Source organism: Apaloderma vittatum, unplaced genomic scaffold (assembly GCF_000703405.1).
Source record: "Apaloderma vittatum isolate BGI_N311 unplaced genomic scaffold, ASM70340v1 scaffold7818, whole genome shotgun sequence".
Classification (NCBI taxonomy): domain Eukaryota; kingdom Metazoa; phylum Chordata; class Aves; order Trogoniformes; family Trogonidae; genus Apaloderma; species Apaloderma vittatum.
The window spans coordinates 13965-31046 of record NW_009731192.1 but is presented as its reverse complement, the minus strand read 5'-3'; the positions used below and the strand labels follow the sequence as shown (position 1 = coordinate 31046).

At 45.7% G+C, this 17082-nt stretch overlaps 1 protein-coding gene across 1 annotated transcript in view; it reads left to right on the top strand.

Annotated features, from left to right (window-relative positions):
* The window catches only part of LRP8 (low density lipoprotein receptor-related protein 8, apolipoprotein e receptor), an 84921-nt gene that overhangs the window by 53900 nt on the left and 13939 nt on the right, over positions 1-17082 (top strand). The window contains exons 4-8 of the mRNA XM_009875103.1: positions 6173-6535; positions 12743-12865; positions 13216-13338; positions 16274-16393; positions 16523-16648. Coding sequence (XP_009873405.1) covers positions 6173-6535; positions 12743-12865; positions 13216-13338; positions 16274-16393; positions 16523-16648 — 855 coding nt within the window. The remainder of the gene's footprint in view (positions 1-6172; positions 6536-12742; positions 12866-13215; positions 13339-16273; positions 16394-16522; positions 16649-17082) is intronic.

Here is a 17082-nt window from a genome sequence, read left to right as displayed (position 1 = left end):
CCAATTTTCAGTCAGAAAAGAAACCCACTAAACACATCCCAGCGTATTTTTTTTCCATTTAAATTTTGGCTAGTACCAAACTTCTCCAATCTGATTCAGCTGATTACATTTCAATCAGAATATAAAAGAGTAGTAATAATATCTTTATCTCTATGGGGTGTCTTGAATTTTAGCAGAAAGCAGCACAGTATCAACCTTAGGCATTCTGACCACCCTTTCTTTTCTCCCAAGCTGCTTTATTTTACACCTAAACTGTTTAACCAGAAGGACCTATGATAAACTTCCTAACACTTTCCTGGTATGAAGTAAAACTGAGGAGACTGTAAGTACGACTTACAAAACTTACTGCACGTAAGTAAGATTAGAGACAGGGAAGAAATTCAGAGTATGCGTGTCTTTGTACATAAGCTGCTTCTCTCCATAAATTGTGGGGTCATAATCAATTCTGTTTTCAGAAAATTAAACCATTTTGAAGGAATATATGGTTATCAAGAAACATCTCAATCAGTAAATACGTTTTTGAATCGGATGTTATTTATCAGCAGGATCTTTGGCATCCGGTTGCTCTGTTACAATTAACTAATACTATGCAAATACTGCTACAGACAATGGAAGAATAACTCATTTGTGTTCAAGGGTAGCAGTGTGGCAAGGGCAGCGAGCGCATGCAAATATTAATTTGCAAGGGTGCGTGAGATGGCTCCATAGCTACATCGGTGATTTGAACAATATCAGGAATTACTATTCCTTCTGCAGTCTTCGCCTATACAGGCTTTTTGGTATCAATCACCATAGCAACAACCACTGTTAGTAGTGAGACTATGATTCAGCTGCATTATTCCCTCCATAGGAGGCCTGTCATTTTTTCAGAGCAATGCTCTTCAAGGTCATCTTCATTTACCTCCATCTCTTCCTGTTCTTCCTGGAGGGCAGCTTTCCGTGAGAAACTTGTCCTTCTAGGCATGAATCTCTGCTGTAAAGACCGGCATTTGTTAAACTCAGATATTTGGTACGCACACCGATTGTCTGCAGACAGAACAAATAATTTACAATGAAAGATACAAAGAAGCCTGAAAATAAATACTAGTTAAATAAAACTACCATGATGACAGCATCGGATGGCAACTGGCCTGGGAGTCCCAATTTCATTTAGCCCGTCTGGACTCCGACCTCCTTATCCATGGTCCGGCTCAGAGATTTATTTATGTGGGCTGTGATAGCTAGGTTTGCGTTTCATGCAGAATACCTGGCAGATGGAGCTCAGGCATTCCGCTCCTGCAGCCATGTGGAGCTCAGATCCTAAACCTCACAGCTTAGGAGAGTTTCTGAAGGCCACCAGCCTCTCCTACCAGTGTTGAAGCGGTGATAAATCAACAGCAGGTCTCTCCCTCCCCAATGCAAATGTTAGTATGCGCAATTCGTCCTTTGCCTTCTGTAGAAGATCCATTATCAGATTTAAGCAAACAAGAAATTTTGAGCTACACTTCTTTAAGTTGCTTTGGGGAGGGTGGCAGAAAAATGCAGGGTTAACAATTAATCTTATTTTCTTTTCTTCAGTATCGGTAATTGCTGTTATCCACTTTACCATACATTTTACCAAATAATTATCTTTATTTAAGCCAGTCATGTAATTTCAAGAGGAACTGACTTTTGGAGGAGAGAGATGAATTAGATATCTGACTCTTACTGAGAAGCTAGCTAATCTTTAATTAAGATTAGCAGTGGCAGCAGTTATAGTCCATTGCATGTAATTTCCAGCTTCTGTTAATGGTGGATATCCTGTTTATTTCATATTTTGAATTTTATCCAGATTTGAGGGTCCATGCCTGGTAGAGATGTCCATTGTAGAAACATTGTTATGTACAAATACATATTTTTTTAAATGACCGTGCTCAAACAACGCCCTCTATCTTTAGTTTTCTGTGCTTCTCTGTAAGCACTTAAAAAGCATGTGGCAGAATTAGCTTAATTTTTTGGTGCAGTGTCTCAACTTAGATTGTCCATGCTACACCAGACTACTAAAGGCCCTGGTTAAATCCTGGCTCCAGGCAAGAGACAACCAGCCACTGAAACACTAGCTCACAACCATGATCTCTCTCTTTTTTCTTTTTTCCCCCCCCCTTCTTTTTTTGTTTTGATAAGCTCACTTCATCCAAAGACTGCTTCTGCTCCACTCTTCTCAAGAGATGTGACAAAACCGCAGCTGGGGGCTGTGAGCCAAAAACTGTGACAGTTGCTCTTTATGTATTTGCATATAATACAAGGCTAAATTAATGCAGAACACCTCTGATGTGTGTATTGTCCATAGGCCAAAGCACATGTACACCATCGTTTGTTTCCTTAATGCATTACAGCACTCTGCAAAACTATTTCTTATAATTGGGCTTGTTTACTGCTTTGAAGCCTGTTGGTTAAATGCTTGTTTTTGACAAACATTTCTGAGATTTCTACTGGGGTTACTTCATACTTGAAGTAGGTTTTGCACCTTAGAGTACGACATTTATTAATTTCTTTGGTGCTAAGGAAAGCAAACTAATATTTGTTTCCTTTGTTTTGCACAAGTAAGCTTACAATAGGACAGGTAACTAAATCAGAGAATGCAAACAAGTTCCTCAAGTCAAAGAAAAAATACTCCTATGATTATTTAATTACTACTTGCACATTTTCTATTGAAATGCTCTGGAGGCAGTGAAATGCTGTAGTGATGGGACTACCTAGGTACCCTGACAGATTTATGAAAGGATATGTAAAGTAAACTGTCTCTGGGACTTTACTACCCCATCCACGTCTCTCTAGGTGCTACATAAGGTAATTTGTAGTGCTGCTTTTTATTAGGTTCTTCAGCATCGAACCATGCAGCAGGGGCCCAGAAGAGCATGAGTGTGCTGACTCTTGCCTAGGTACGGAGGGATTGTAAGCAGCTTTTTTCCTCCGTTGCCTGTTTGTGCCAGAGCAAGTCCCCAAGTGGCTGGAAGCTGCAGGCTTTGCTGTAACTTGGTGTGCCCAGCAGATTTTAGCTGTCAGAGAGGATAACAGAAGGGTGAGAGCAATTGGGACATCATCTGCCTTCCCTCGGCCAGCAGCAGAGCCTGCGGCATGCAGAGATGGAGGGCTTTGCTGGAGGCATGCGTGACCCAGAAGGTACTGTCCCATTTGAGCTGGCCTGGAGATAGTCTTTAGGTCTGTAGATGAAGAAAAGGGCATTTTTATTTCTTGAGATCACCAGGAGGTGCCGAGGGCAGCCTTCTGTAGTGAGAGACTCTGTAGTCCCATTTGGTGCTGCCACTGGCTGCTAGCTTATAGACCACAGGGGCCCCTGTGACAGTTCTGGTGGCAGCCCAACAGTCTCCTTGTCACAGCGCAGTGGTGGCAGCCCGGCAGGTCTCACTGGTCGTCCCCGCAGCGTATGGCTGCTGTAACTACAGGCAGGAAGACCTGAGCGCAAAGAGCGGCACCTCTGCCCCCTGGGCCCTGTCCCAGTGCAGGCGATGCCCCGTCAGTGCCGGTGCTGTGACCGATGGCTTGGGCTGCCACAGCGAGTTGCAGAGGTTGATCCTCACCTAAGGACGGCGGTGCTGGGAGGGGGAGTTAGCAACAGCCACACTGCCCGGCTTGTTCGGTGGAGGGAGAGCTTGTAGTCTCTAGTGCTGTCATCACAGTAATTTTATTTCGCAAAAGAGGTAGGATAATCATGATGGTGCACTTTTTCTAGCTAGTGATTCACAAGCTTCACTAAGGAAGTCCTCATGGGAGGTTACAAAAGCTGAACTGGCTTCGATTATCAGTAATTTTATATTGGTACTGGGATTTCTAGGTGCAGAGGAGGAGCTTTTGTGCAAACTTCCATTGTCTGTATCTCACAGATATGTTTATCACTCACTAATTAGCCAATGCAGCAGATTTCTGGAGGAAAATATGTACAGACAGAGGGAGGGCTGGAAGGGGGACCAGGAAAACAGCGAGGGAAAAAGGAAGGGCTCATTACAGTTGGAGGAGAGAAAATTAATGCACATTTGAAGTGTGCAGATCATTACGACCTAGCCCAAAAATTAGGGATCAAAGGACTATGCAAAATTTTGCTCACTGATCTGTTTTTGAGCTTGATCAAAATAATGCCAGAAAAGCAATTTCTCAGCCCTGATGTGGTACAGAAATTGTACGTAAGTCTAGCAATACTGCTAGGTTTCACTTCCTTTTTTAAATAGGTTGTAGGATTATAACTGCTACCTTAAATTTCCACTTGACAGTGTTCCATACTATATATCATCTGAAGAGAGTCTTAGGTTTTACAGCTGTGTACTGTTCAGTAGGTTTAATAGATCATTTTATTTGTGGTTATGAGGTAAGGGTAGAACAGTGTGCTCAATGAAGGAAAAGAGCAGAATTTGGGTGAGAACCAGAGCATTTTCGAAGTCTCAATTCTGCCATGCAAAAGAGGCTCTTCTGTTTGGAGAGGAGAAATATTAGCCCCTCCAAGGGACAGTTCTTATCCCAGGGTAGATGACAGGAGTTGCCTGTTGAGGGCATCTATATCTAAAATACTTCGCCAAGTACAGAAGGAGCCTGAGCAACCCACCTGGACCAGGTGATTCTTTTGTGTCCAACAATAGGTGCTCATTTGGTGACTGTGCTCTGTTGCATTTAATTATTGATAGCAAGTTGGGCACAGAGCAGCGTGCAGCTGAGATCTTCTTTAACATTTATCCCTGTTGGAGGGAGCTTGGGTCACAGACAGTGCGTGAGGAGTATTGCACCAAGGCAGGCAAACCTCTTCTAATTAGGCATATTGCTACTCTGGTAGACACAGTAACATCTGGAAAACCTGGGACTCAATGGGACAGAGCACAGGGCAGGAGGGGAGAAGTGTGTGTATTGCCATGCTCTGCTGTGGAACTACAGGCTGCTTAGGTTAAGAGCCCAGCAAGTTTGCAAGCTAGAATGTAAATAAGTATCTGTGTACAAGTGAACGTGTTCTAATTGCTAAATAGTTTCATTCCCAGGTATAATACAGGCATAATATTTCAGCAGAATATCACTGGGCTCCTGTCATTGAATGAAAGCTGAAATATGACAACTCCTTTATGGAGATTCTGCTACTTTCCAGATGCACTTGCCATTGCAGCAGTAGGTACCATCGGAACTGTGTGGTTATCACAGGGGCTCTGCAGATACAACAGTAAATAGTTCTGCTTCTGAAGACCGAAAGGCTTCCAAGTACAATGTTAAAAAAATACCGTAATTTATTTGTATTTATTGTACTTATAATTTATCAAAGCCATAAATTCCCTGTAGATGACTGAAGCTGCGGAAACGGAATTATTTTTTAAGTAACTACTTAGAAGTATTTAAGGAGAATTTCTTCCAGAGTTTTGGTTTCCCCACACCTTGATGAAATAGAGTGACTCTGAACTGCACGTTGTTGGAGTACCTGAAAGTTTAATTTGAGCAGGCTTCTCTGGTTCAGCTGTCCATTAAGCTTGCAGAAGAGTATTCTCCACTCAGCTTCCCATCTGACAAATGCCTTATTTGTATGTTAATGTTGAGTTGTGATTTCCAGGAAAGGCATTCAGCGTGTTGTAAAGGGCCTTACTGGCAGATTGCAACTAAATTGATGCTCGTCTTGCTAAATATTTACCCTACACATCCCACTTAATATGTCCAAAACCAGGCACACTGTGAAATCCTGAAACCTGATTCTGTGCTTGCAAAAGTCACGAAGCTGGTAGTGTCAGCGCGGAGCAAGGCAAAGCGCTGTGCAAGTCCACCAGGGCATGCTGGCACACCTCCAGCCCACCCTGCCACCTCCCTGCGCCGTCCCTGCTGTCACCCCGTGCCCCAGGGCCTGCCTGGCCGCTCTTGCCTCAGCACCAGGGCAGCCCTGCTGCTGCCTCCTGCTTCTCCCACCCACAGTTCTTGCAGCTCTGCTGCCCCTTCTTCAGGGCTGCCCATGGCCCATAGGGGATGCATCCTATGGCACAGCTGGGGAGGTGACCACTGCGTCTTCACCTGCTTCTTGCCACGTAGTTTTATCTTTGGGAAAAACGTTTTGGGTTAGAACAGGCAAGGTAATGTGCTCTCCCCATCTCAGGTGTTCATAGTGCACTAAAGCGGGCACAGTGGAGAGGGGTAGTTTGGAGACCTCACAGCTCACCTGTTTGTTTTTATTCCCAAGCCTGTTCTCCCAATGAGTTCCAGTGCAGTAACAAGTCGTGCATCTCCAGCATCTTCGTGTGTGACGGTGACAATGACTGCGGGGATGGCAGTGATGAAAGAAAATGCTCCCCTCTGACCTGCAACCCCAATGAGTTCCAGTGCAACAACAGCGTGTGCATCCCAGAGCTGTGGGTCTGCGATAACCAGCCGGACTGCGAGGATCAGTCGGATGAGTCCGTAGAGAAGTGTGGCTACGACGCCAAGGCCCTCAACATCTGCGCAGCTCATGAGTTCCAGTGCGGCAACGGTGAATGCATCCACCTGAACTGGAAGTGCGATGGGGATGAAGACTGCAAGGACAAGTCTGATGAGCAGGATTGCCGTGAGTGTCTGCAGGGGCAGGGCAGGTCTGAGGGCTCTCCTGTGGGGGAGAGGGGCCGGAAGGCAGCTGTGAGCTGTGTTTTAAGGCAAGTCTTTGATGTCTGTGCAGTAACTGTGTGCCTGACAAGGAGCATTTGTGTCCCAAATGGCATGACTGGGTGCTCAACCCCACAGGGTCAGGTATATTCCAGACTCCTTTTATGCTTTTTCCTTGAGGATTCAGAGAGGAGGTGCAAGAGCTGTTGAATGGTACTGTGCCTCAGAAGAGATCTGTTTCAGTAGAAAGACATGGAATGGAAAATGTGAAAAATGTTCAAAGCCCTGAGGCCGCACGGTGGGGTCGCAGCCTGGAGGTTAGAAGCCACAATGCTAAAGGGAATATATGATCAGCAGAAAAAAAAAAGTTAGATTTCTGCCTCTGAAGTTAGAGTATGCTGAACAAGGCAGTCAAGAGTAGCACCTCTGAAGAATCCAGTCTGAAATACACTTTGAACTTGGCTTGATAAAGGCGCAGAGCTGATAAATAATGGATTTCTTTTCAGCTGGCTTTATGCATTTAACATGGTGGTGTTGGTGTGCGTGCTGTTTTGAATGTTTCATCCATTTTTAGACACTTAAACTGTTCTTGCTGGTCACTTACCTGAGGAGGGAGAAGGAGACAAGAAAATAAGAGCAAAATGTTTTGCTAAAATATTCATAATTGCAAGATTGAAATAAAATATTTACATAGCTGTATATATTTAGCAGCTCTGACATTGGGCCGCCTCTGGGGAGGAAGGTAGCAACCAGCTGCAGAAAACAGGTATTTTTGCAAAGGTACTTAAGAATTTGCTACTTTTGCCAGCACCATCTTTTCATACCCATGACAACACTGAATCTGGGCCGGTAAAGTCAGAGCCACCATGTGGGGGCCGGTTAGCTCAGTCAGTTGAGCATGGCGCTAGCAACGCTAAGGTCACGGGTTTGATGTTTGATTCCCGTTCGGTCCCATGTGTTGCCTGATCTAGTCGAGAGGTGGTGTCCCTGGTGGCAGGGAGGCTGGATTAAAATGATCTCTAAGGTCCCTTCCAGCTCAGGCCATTCTATGATTCCAGGAGCAGGAGATCAGGACTGTGTGCCAGACAGAGGCAGATGTAAATTCAGTGGCGGCTTTAGCAAGAGGAGAAGGATGCAGTAAGTCCTGGACACCACTGTGAACACTGCAGAGCCAAGAACTCTTTTAAAAGAGGGGAGAGTAGGAGAAGCCAAGTATGTTTTGTTAGGAGGAGAGCAGCTTTGACTGCTGGGTACGTGAATATCACAGCTGCACCCCCCCTTTCTGAGCAGGGATGGGTTGGGTAGGATGTCTTTTCCTTCATCTCCCAGAAAGTGACCCAGGAGCTGACGGAGCTCTTGGGCAGCAGGTACCCAGGCAGGACTTCCATGTTCTGAATCGTCGCAGAGTCAGTGGAGTCATTCTGTTACCATTCTGAGACCTCCTGCAGGCAATCCTGTACTTGTATCCCCTCCAAGTCAGGAGGCAGTGGCTAGGCCCACATTACAAACACAGGTGAAGAACTAGTGTCTGGTGCAGGGGACTCCCAGCAGGACTGTTCTCTGTCCCGCAGGCTGCATCCCCTGCAGCGACAGCAACCTGGAGGGATAGCTGAGTTTAGACAGCTCAGGAGGGGGAAAGGTGATCTCCCTTCTATTTCCAAGTGGTGAAAGAGATGGTGCTTTCTGGTGAAATGTCTTTAAAATTTCAATCCCTTTTGTTCAACTTGAAATAAGTCTTTTACAGACACTCTGCTGGGTCAGAGGAGTGGGACTGTGCCCATGTACCTTGCTCAGGCAGAGCTCTCTGCTCCGCAGCTTCTTTCCTTAATCTGACAGACACCAGCGCTATCCAGCTGAGGTCAGACTGCTGAGACGTGGGGCCCAACAGGCGCACGTCTCTGACAGGATCCCTCAGCTACAGAACAGCTTCACCAAGCAGCACCTCCAGATACAGCAAGGGCAGCCTCCCTGGGGCAAAGGACACAGCTGGACACCGCTGCAGCACAGCGCAGTGCTGACGACCTGTGGAGGAAGGAGGAAATGTGACAGAAGTGACTTGAGACTTTTATCTCTGACGAGTGGAGATTAGCACCTGAAATTCTTTTCCAGTAGCTCTCAGTACAGCACGATTTGCAGCTTATCTACCGAGGAGAAACGAGCGTACGAGCTGCTTCTGCTGCTTTCAGTCCTGTGGGCCAGGAAACAGTGGGTTTCAAAGCCCACTGTGTTTTAGCAACTGTGGTGCTTCTCTCTATGGAGTGCCTGGTTCTGCCCTTTATATCTGTGCAAACCAGGAGTCCGGAGCCATGGTGGCGCCATAGAGGTGCGTGAGTCTGGGGCTGTTCACACCGTGGGGAGGGGAATCTAAGGTGGTGGCCGGGGGAGATTTGCAGCACTGAGCAAATCATGTAGCTAAAATAAGTTGACTGGGTCAGAGCTAAAACTAACGTTGCTTCCCCTTCCTAAATGCATCTGCTGCTTGAGTGCACTTGCCTGCAGTAAACAGTGACATGTGAGAGCTCTGGAAACTCAGCATCACTGTTCATCTGTTGGACTGAAGAGTTTAGAAATTGACCTTTGTTATTTTTCCTCCTCTCCAGAAATTCTCATTTTGAGATCAGTATTGCATGGAATGCAGGGAGTTACAGGTGTATGACACTGCTCCACCCCCATAGCAACAGGGATGCACAAATACCACTAGTTGTTGTGATTAAAACTGCAGATACCAGGGCTACATCTTCTCTTGCAAATGGGAATCATATGGGGTTTGCATTGTATAAAATAGAGGGAGGGGAGTTAATGCTTTAAAAAAATGTCACGAGGCCATCACCAGTGATCTGTTAGAATCATTTTGGGGTGGTAAATCAGTAAAGCAGAAATGAAGGGTGACAATTGGTAACAGGTTTTGGCAACGAGACAGCAAATAAATAGGAGGGAATGAGACATTTCAGGAAAGCTGTGTGAGAACACTGGTTGGTGGGTTTTTTCCCTAGCATATATATTCAAACTTGTATATCTATTTAAAAAATAGCAATTTAGATTTATTAGTCCCCAAATCTGGAATGGTTATATTTTAAAATGTCCTTTGCAACTCACATTAGGGCACCTAGGAAGAAGAGTAAATAATGCTTGCAACTGACAACTCAAAAACAGATCCCTTGAGACCTGACCCCATGCTTTTGTGCCTCTTTCTTCCTATCTGTAAAATGGGATTGATGCATTTTGTAAATGCTGAGATTTTCTTGAAATTAAGGGTTTTTTTGAGGGGAGGGGGCACGGGAAGGGGAAGACAGAAGAAACACAGGCTCAAACTTGGAATCTGGAATATATCTGTCTGCTGAAGTTGAGCAAAACAGCTTTGTGCCCAATATTTGCAAGCAAGAAGTGTGTCTGTTAGAGGGCACCTGTTAATTTAACAGGGCTTTGGTAAATTGTTTCATATTTGATTTGCGGACCAGAGGAAATGGCTATAAAACTGCTGAGATTTCACTGATTCGAATCCTCCAAAATAGCACAGCAGTTTTCTGAACATCTTGAGCAAATAAGCAGCGCAGCTCTTCCCTCTTCCTGAGATACTGCTTTGCTTTGAGAATGGCCCTGATGGCAATGTGCTGTCAACTCTTCCAGTGGTGCTGGGATGAGTTTGTGTCCCTGCTTCCACAGCGCAGCTGGAGTGCGAAGCAAAACAGGAAACCAAGCCTGGTCTCCACACTTCTGACTCTTCTTGAAGCAAAAGCTTTCTGCAGTGATGTTGTCCCACATCTGCTTTTGCAGTCCCTGTAGCAACTGAGCTAAGAGCTGTGCCGTTATTTTTCTTTGTCTTGTGGCGCTTCTACAACACTGTCTTTGCAGTCCCTGCAAAATTCTCCTTCATTTTCATTTGGTTTTAGGATGAGAAACCTCTCTTTTCGTAGCATCTAGCTATAACTGATTTTTAGAAGGGCTTTGAAGACTGTAATTGAGGGCAATTAGTAGGTTTCATAACAGCTTTCTTCCAAATCTGCAGCTGTTGTCATGCAGATCTACCTGATAACTGGAGACCTGTTCCTCTTCCAGGAAAGACAAGACCCCCATTGGCTTTAATTACGTGTTATGCTTTTTGGGGGGGATAATACTTACAGCTAGAAATGGAGGATCATCCTTTCCTGTCTGCACATATAAAAGGTGAAGTAAACCGTTTTTCATGTTGGGGGTGAAGACAAGAATCAATTGTGACTAGGGAGTTTTTGGCTCGACAGTCAGGGAAGCTTTGCAATGGCCAAGGTTTAGCTTGGAAGAGATCAGGATTTCCCAGGGGGAAGATCGTCTTCTTATCATCAGTGCTTCTCCAGGCACTGGTTGTTCATGGCAGGAGTGGTTCAAGCAGAAGTGCCTCTGCCTCCCTGCAGGAGCTCTCAGTGCCACTTCCCAATCTGTGGTCTGTGATTCTCGCAGACCACAGCTTTGTTTCTTCCTCTCCTTCATTTTTCTCCATTTAGGGCAGCAGTTCCCAGATGCTTAGTTTGAAGCTGCTGTCCCAGATGTTCTACTGAGGTTTCCCATTTCTGTGCCTGGGTTTATTAGCTGAAATGTGGCGACACAGCTGGTCCCATAACTGTGCTTGTTGCTTGGGAATTTTCTTCTCACTCTTCAGCTTTTTATGAATATAACTGCATATGGCTTTCCTCTCCAAGGAGCAGTGCTATTTCCAAACTTTCCTCATGTTAATATTGTGTATTTCTAAAGGCAGGATTTCTCCCTTCCCCCACTAGCCCTTCAGTTGTGCCTTTTCCTGTCTTTTGTGCCCTTCACCAGCTGAAGATGAACCAGAGCTAAGCCCAGTGAAGCAGTCATGAATCTGGATCTGGCATCCCGTGGGATGCAGTTGCCAATAATGCTGAGCCTTTGTGCAACTAGTATGTTACAGTATCGATGCTAGCTCACTTTTCATGCCTGTGGCTCTTCCTGGGTTATCTGAAAGTAGTAATTTTTGTATTAGAACCATTTTGTCAAATTGTCAAGGAGGGTCTGCTACATAGCTCTCACCTCCTGTGTAGTAACATCAGTGCTGACCTCCTCTAGCTATTCAGAGGCAGTGATTTTCTGTCATACGATAACCAGGATGCAATCAGTGAGGTGGAAAGGCTAGAATCAAGAGCTCTCCAGGGTGTGCAGTCTTAATAGGATTTTAAGAAAACATCTGTAAGATGTTTCCCTCGGAAGCAAGCTGCACAACACGTCCTAGGAATGAGGAGCCTGTTCTGCCAGTGAACCCTCTGCTGGCTGACGAGTGCCTGTACCCTCTGTCAGCACAGGTCTGATCCTGGATGGGGAGGTCTCTCACTTAGTGTAACCTTGGGGAAGTAAATGTAACTGCTTTTAGTGTGGTCGGTGCACCTGTCTGTCTGTTTTATGTTTTCCTCAACTTTGCTGTTCATCAGATCTGGTTTGATTCTGTAATAATTTGACCTGGGCAAACGAGCTTCAGGCTTAAAACCTGACCCGACACTGTGGAGATGTTTTTGACCTGTAACCACAAGAAACACCAAGGCGCAGTGCAGTGGAGCATTTCTGCCTTGGGCACTTAGTAACCCAAATGGTCATGTCCGTGTTGCCAGCTTTCTCCCTAGTGCGACTCTATTGGCTTTGGCAGAGAGAGTCAATACAATGTCTGTTGCCCACTTGCCCACACCCTTAGCCTGAACATGGTTTGAAATACATCTTAAACAGATTTATTTTTTTTTCTGAAGGAAGGAGAGGTGAGGAGCAGTTGCTTTTTCCTACCCAGTGCCACTCGGCACTCCTGGTTGGAAAGCAGCCCGACCTCTTACCTAGACAGAAGACTCCAGAGGGACTCCACTGCTGGTAGTCTTGCTGCCTGTTTGCTCTCTTGTGTCTCACCTGAAAAGCTTCACTACCTGCACTGATTCTCTTTTGACTAAATCTGCTCATGAAGGATTTGGGGCTCTTTTCCCAAGGACATAGAGGGCGATCTGGGATGGCAGAGGGGCACAGGAGGACAGTGGTTGAGGCAGCTGCTGTCTCTCTTGCTTTGATGGAAGCAGATGATGCTCTGTGATGTTTGCTGACAGAGGGTGCAGAACTCCAGCAGTGTCAGAGGTATGTGGCTAAAAGGTACCACACTAAAGATTCCTGTCCTGTGTGGCTAATGCTTGAATGTGTTGTCTTAAAGCTCTAGTGACCTGCCAGCCAGATGAATTCCAGTGTGGTGATGGGACCTGTATCCATGGAGCAAAGCAGTGTGACAAAGTGCATGACTGTCCTGACAACAGCGATGAGGCAGGCTGCGTCCAAGGTAGGTAGAGGCAGCTCTGCACTCCTCGCACTCTCTGGTGTAAGTCGTGAGAGCCGTGTGGCTGCTGGAAAGGGAAGAGGCGTGTGCTGCTCCTCTGGGCCATGGCAGGCTGTTCCCATAGAGAGTGTTAAGCCGGTCTGGCAGTGGGGTTGCTTGGGAGAGATGATTGTACTGACCGGGCAGACTGCATGACTTGAAAAGTTCCTTGCATGATACTCTGGCTTAATGTTCATTTGCTTAATCCCATCCCATCTCTGCTAATGACACCCTCTTGAAGCTTTTTGTCAGGCTTTTTGTTGTCATGAGCCTGGTCTAACATAGTTGCTTTCCTCTCTTGCCCGACATGACAGAGTCAGCATGTGAAAGTCCCAGCAAGTTTCAGTGTAAGAGTGGAGAGTGCATTGACGGAGGCAAAGTGTGCGATTCACATAGAGACTGCAGGGACTGGTCTGACGAGCCTCTGAAAGAATGTGGTACAGTACTTGCCTTCTACGTGTTGCTCCTGTTGTAACTGCTTCCCCTCTCTTCCATCTGGTGCTCACAGCTTTGAGTGTAACCACATGTAGCTGCTAATGCTATTTCTCACTCTGCTCCTCTTTCCTTGCCTTTATTCTCCCATCAACCTTCATATGAATATAATTAGTAGCCTAGTCTGATCATCTGTAAGTTTGAACTGTGCCCTTCTCAGCTCAGCTTTTCTTCATGGAGGGATGTAGGAACTGAGCACGGGCCTAGGAACCAGGAATTCCCCCTCTCCCCAGATACTCGTGTCCTCCGCAGCACAGACTAGTTCATTTCACTTCATTGCCTAAATTATCTTTGACTTGTAAGATGATGATAACATCATAAAAATTTAGCATTGGGAACTTGCTTTGAAGGTGAAAACACATACAGTGGCAGAAATCACTGAGAGATGACTTCAGCAATTTTTGGGTTTTACATGTTTTTGCTGCTTCTCTTAGAAATGACAGCAGGTTGCTCTCTGCAGCATCCTGCCAGCTCTGGGCTGGTGTGAATGCACAAGCCACAAGAGCCAGGTCTGCATCAGAGCTGTTGGAGTCAGCAGAACAGAAAGCCCAGGACAGAGACCTGTGCCGCTCTCCCCAGGGCAGCCCCTCTCACCTTTCCCTTTAGGCATTGTGGACACCAGCCCCAACCTGGAGCTTTACTGAAACACTTTCTTCTGTTTCTTTCCCCAATGCAGAAATGTCTCAGGCATGCCTTTCCGTGATGTCATGGAGCTCAATGCCTGCCACTTAAACAACTCACATTCAGGATGAACCGTCAGTGTCTCCTCTGTATGAGACAAGAAGTGTGTGTGTGCATGCCCAGTGAGGATGCTCTTACCTTGTGCTTTCAGCTGACATTGCTTTCTTCCACACTAATCCTCATCTCCCTGTCTTTCCGAGTGGGTGTTGCAACTTGTCTGTCCATGGAAATCTCCCAACAAAGCTGGCAGCCCACTTTGGCTTAGGAGCCTGGGCAGTGGCACAGTAAAGCTGGGCTTGGTGCTCAGCCTTGCAGTGGTGCCATAGCTGGTTTGGTGCGTCCTGGGCTAGCAGTGACGTGTCATTTGAGTTAGGAAGCTGAGCAGAGAATAGCCCCCACAGGAAGCGTGTTTCTCTAAGAGTGCAGAATGATGCAGATTGCTGTGAATATAATGTCCACACACAAGTAATCCACACAGAAGGCGGGAGGGCAGGACGTGCTCCTCATCTTGGTGTGTCTGTCTAGCTGTGTTCTAGACACTGCAGTGCGCTCCAAGATTCCCAAAAGGAGCACAGCAGAAGACAGAACATCAGCTGTCTTATTTTAGGCAGGCAGTGAATGTCGTGATCAAATATGGGTAATGGGCAGCAGCTGCCCAGCAGAAAGAGAAGAGGCTGACTTCTCTTCCTGGCTCCTCCTCAGCTCCTGTTGAGAAGTGCAGCAGGTGAACCAGCACTTGACTTCCAGTCTCTGAATCCATTCCACAGAGCACATCTGAAACCAGGGGAATCATCTGAGGGACAATTTGCTTGTCAGTCAAAACAGCCTTTGTAGTACTTTGCAGAGAGCAGTTGTGCATGTTTATGACCCAGTTTGCCAGAGGCCTATGCAAGTGTGGAAATAGGTGATATCCATTAATAAATGTCACTGAACAGTGACAACACACAGTGTGAGTCTGTGGACAACTTCTTGGAGCCTAGTGAACTTGCTGCATTAATAATGTATTGATATCTATATCTATGTGTCTTTGGTAAGAAGGTGAAAGCACCCCGGAGCTGAGATGGTGTTCCTGCTGGCATGGTATTTTCCTGGTCTTACTGACTTAATTGGCTTGTGGTTCTTTTAATTTTCTTCCAAAAGCTAGTGCTTGGTTTAATGGCCAAGCTATACTGCTCATCTGCAGTGTGCAAGGAAGCAAGAAGTACAAGATAAATGAAGAATCCACCTTTAAATTGCATTATAAATTGAAGCAAATCAGTTTCGCTTGTTCTTGTGAGTTCGCTGTCCCTGAAATCCCACAGCTTCTGTTCAGCAGCCTTACTTAGGGAAAGGACTTTCTTTTTACCTGTTATAGGTTAATTACAAGAAGAAACATTATTTCTGCCAGGAAAACAGCTTTCCTTGACCCCTTATTCAGTTCTAGTTTCAAGGATCCATTTAGTCTATTTTTCATTTTGGCATTTGAAAGCAGGATCAGAGAGGTGGCCTTGGATTAGACAGGGACCCAGGAGAGGATGGGGGCTGCTGCTTCATAAATTGCACACTTGGGCTGGTGCAGGCTGCCAGCAGAGACTGTCGTGTGGGATGTGTTTGTGGGAGGACTGTATCTCAGTGCAAATGGACTATCTCTGAATGACTGTACTTTAGTTTTCTGTAATTTTCACATAGATCATTCCTTGGAGCTAGATAGGAAAACAGTACAGTATTTCAAAATAGCTGGCCCCTGGGACATGAAACTCCCTCAGCATGAATTATTAAAGCTCAGAGAGACTGTTCAGAAAAGTCAACATGAACCCGCGCATGGGGAAGATGAAATCTCCTGGAGAGAGCCCTTAGGTCCCTTGGAAGTTTCTCACACGTGGCAGAACATGCTCAAAGCAGCAGCTCCCTGATGGGATGAGATGCGGAGATTCACATGTGCTGTATCCCCAGGGCTCCCTGTTCATTTAGCCACTAGCTTTCAGTCCAAATGATCCTACACTGTTGGTTTGGAATAATAAAGAGCAGGAAAGTGATATGGCGGAGGCTTCCTACCTGTGAAGTCACTCGTGTACCCTCTGGGGCCAGATCCTGGCTACCAAAAGCTAGTAGATATGGAAAAATATCTGTGGACATTTTAATCTGAGGACATCTTAATTTTATTCAGTCTTATAGCTAAAAGCCCTCCTGTGTCATAGATAATCTCTATATCCCTTCCAGGTATTAACGAATGCTCGATGAACAACGGCGGTTGCTCACACATATGCAAGGACTTGAAGATTGGTTATGAATGTGAATGCCCGCCCGGATACAAGCTTCTGGATAAAAAAACGTGTGGAGGTAATTTACATGCAAACAGCAGTCCCTTGTGTTTTGCCATACAGAGACGTGATTATATTCACTTTAGCATTGCTCCATCACAGATGGTTTGATTTCAAGTTATTGATGGGTTTCAAACACTCCTTTCAGACATAGATGAATGTGAGAATCCAGACGCTTGTAGCCAGATCTGCATTAATTACAAGGGGGACTACAAATGCGAGTGCTACGAGGGATACGAGATGGACACCCTGTCCAAGAACTGCAAAGCTGTAGGTAAGACAACGCCACGGGCGTTTAAAAACTCCGCTTGCTCAACATCACAACTCCGGTAAGAAAACATGCTTGCAGGGCTGGGGCTAAGGGAACAGAAACAAAAGGAAAACAGCAAAGCAAGCAAGCAAAGGCATTTCGTTTCGCGCAGCACAGAACTGCTGCAGTGATAGCAGATGCATCTCTAGGCAAGAACTACTGATCATGCAGATCAGAATATTTTAACAGTGTACAGAGCAAGATTACAGTCACTAGTTGGCTGTTTGAAACTGAAACTAGACAAGTCTCTTGACAGGTGTTTTTAAAAACAGTGCAGAAAAAGGAAAACATCCCAGTTAAAGCATGGTAGGTTCGCCATCTCTCCAGCCTCTCAGGCAAATGCCAACATGAACACCAGCAGTTTGCTCAGCCTTACTGCAAAAATGAGCATTAATGTC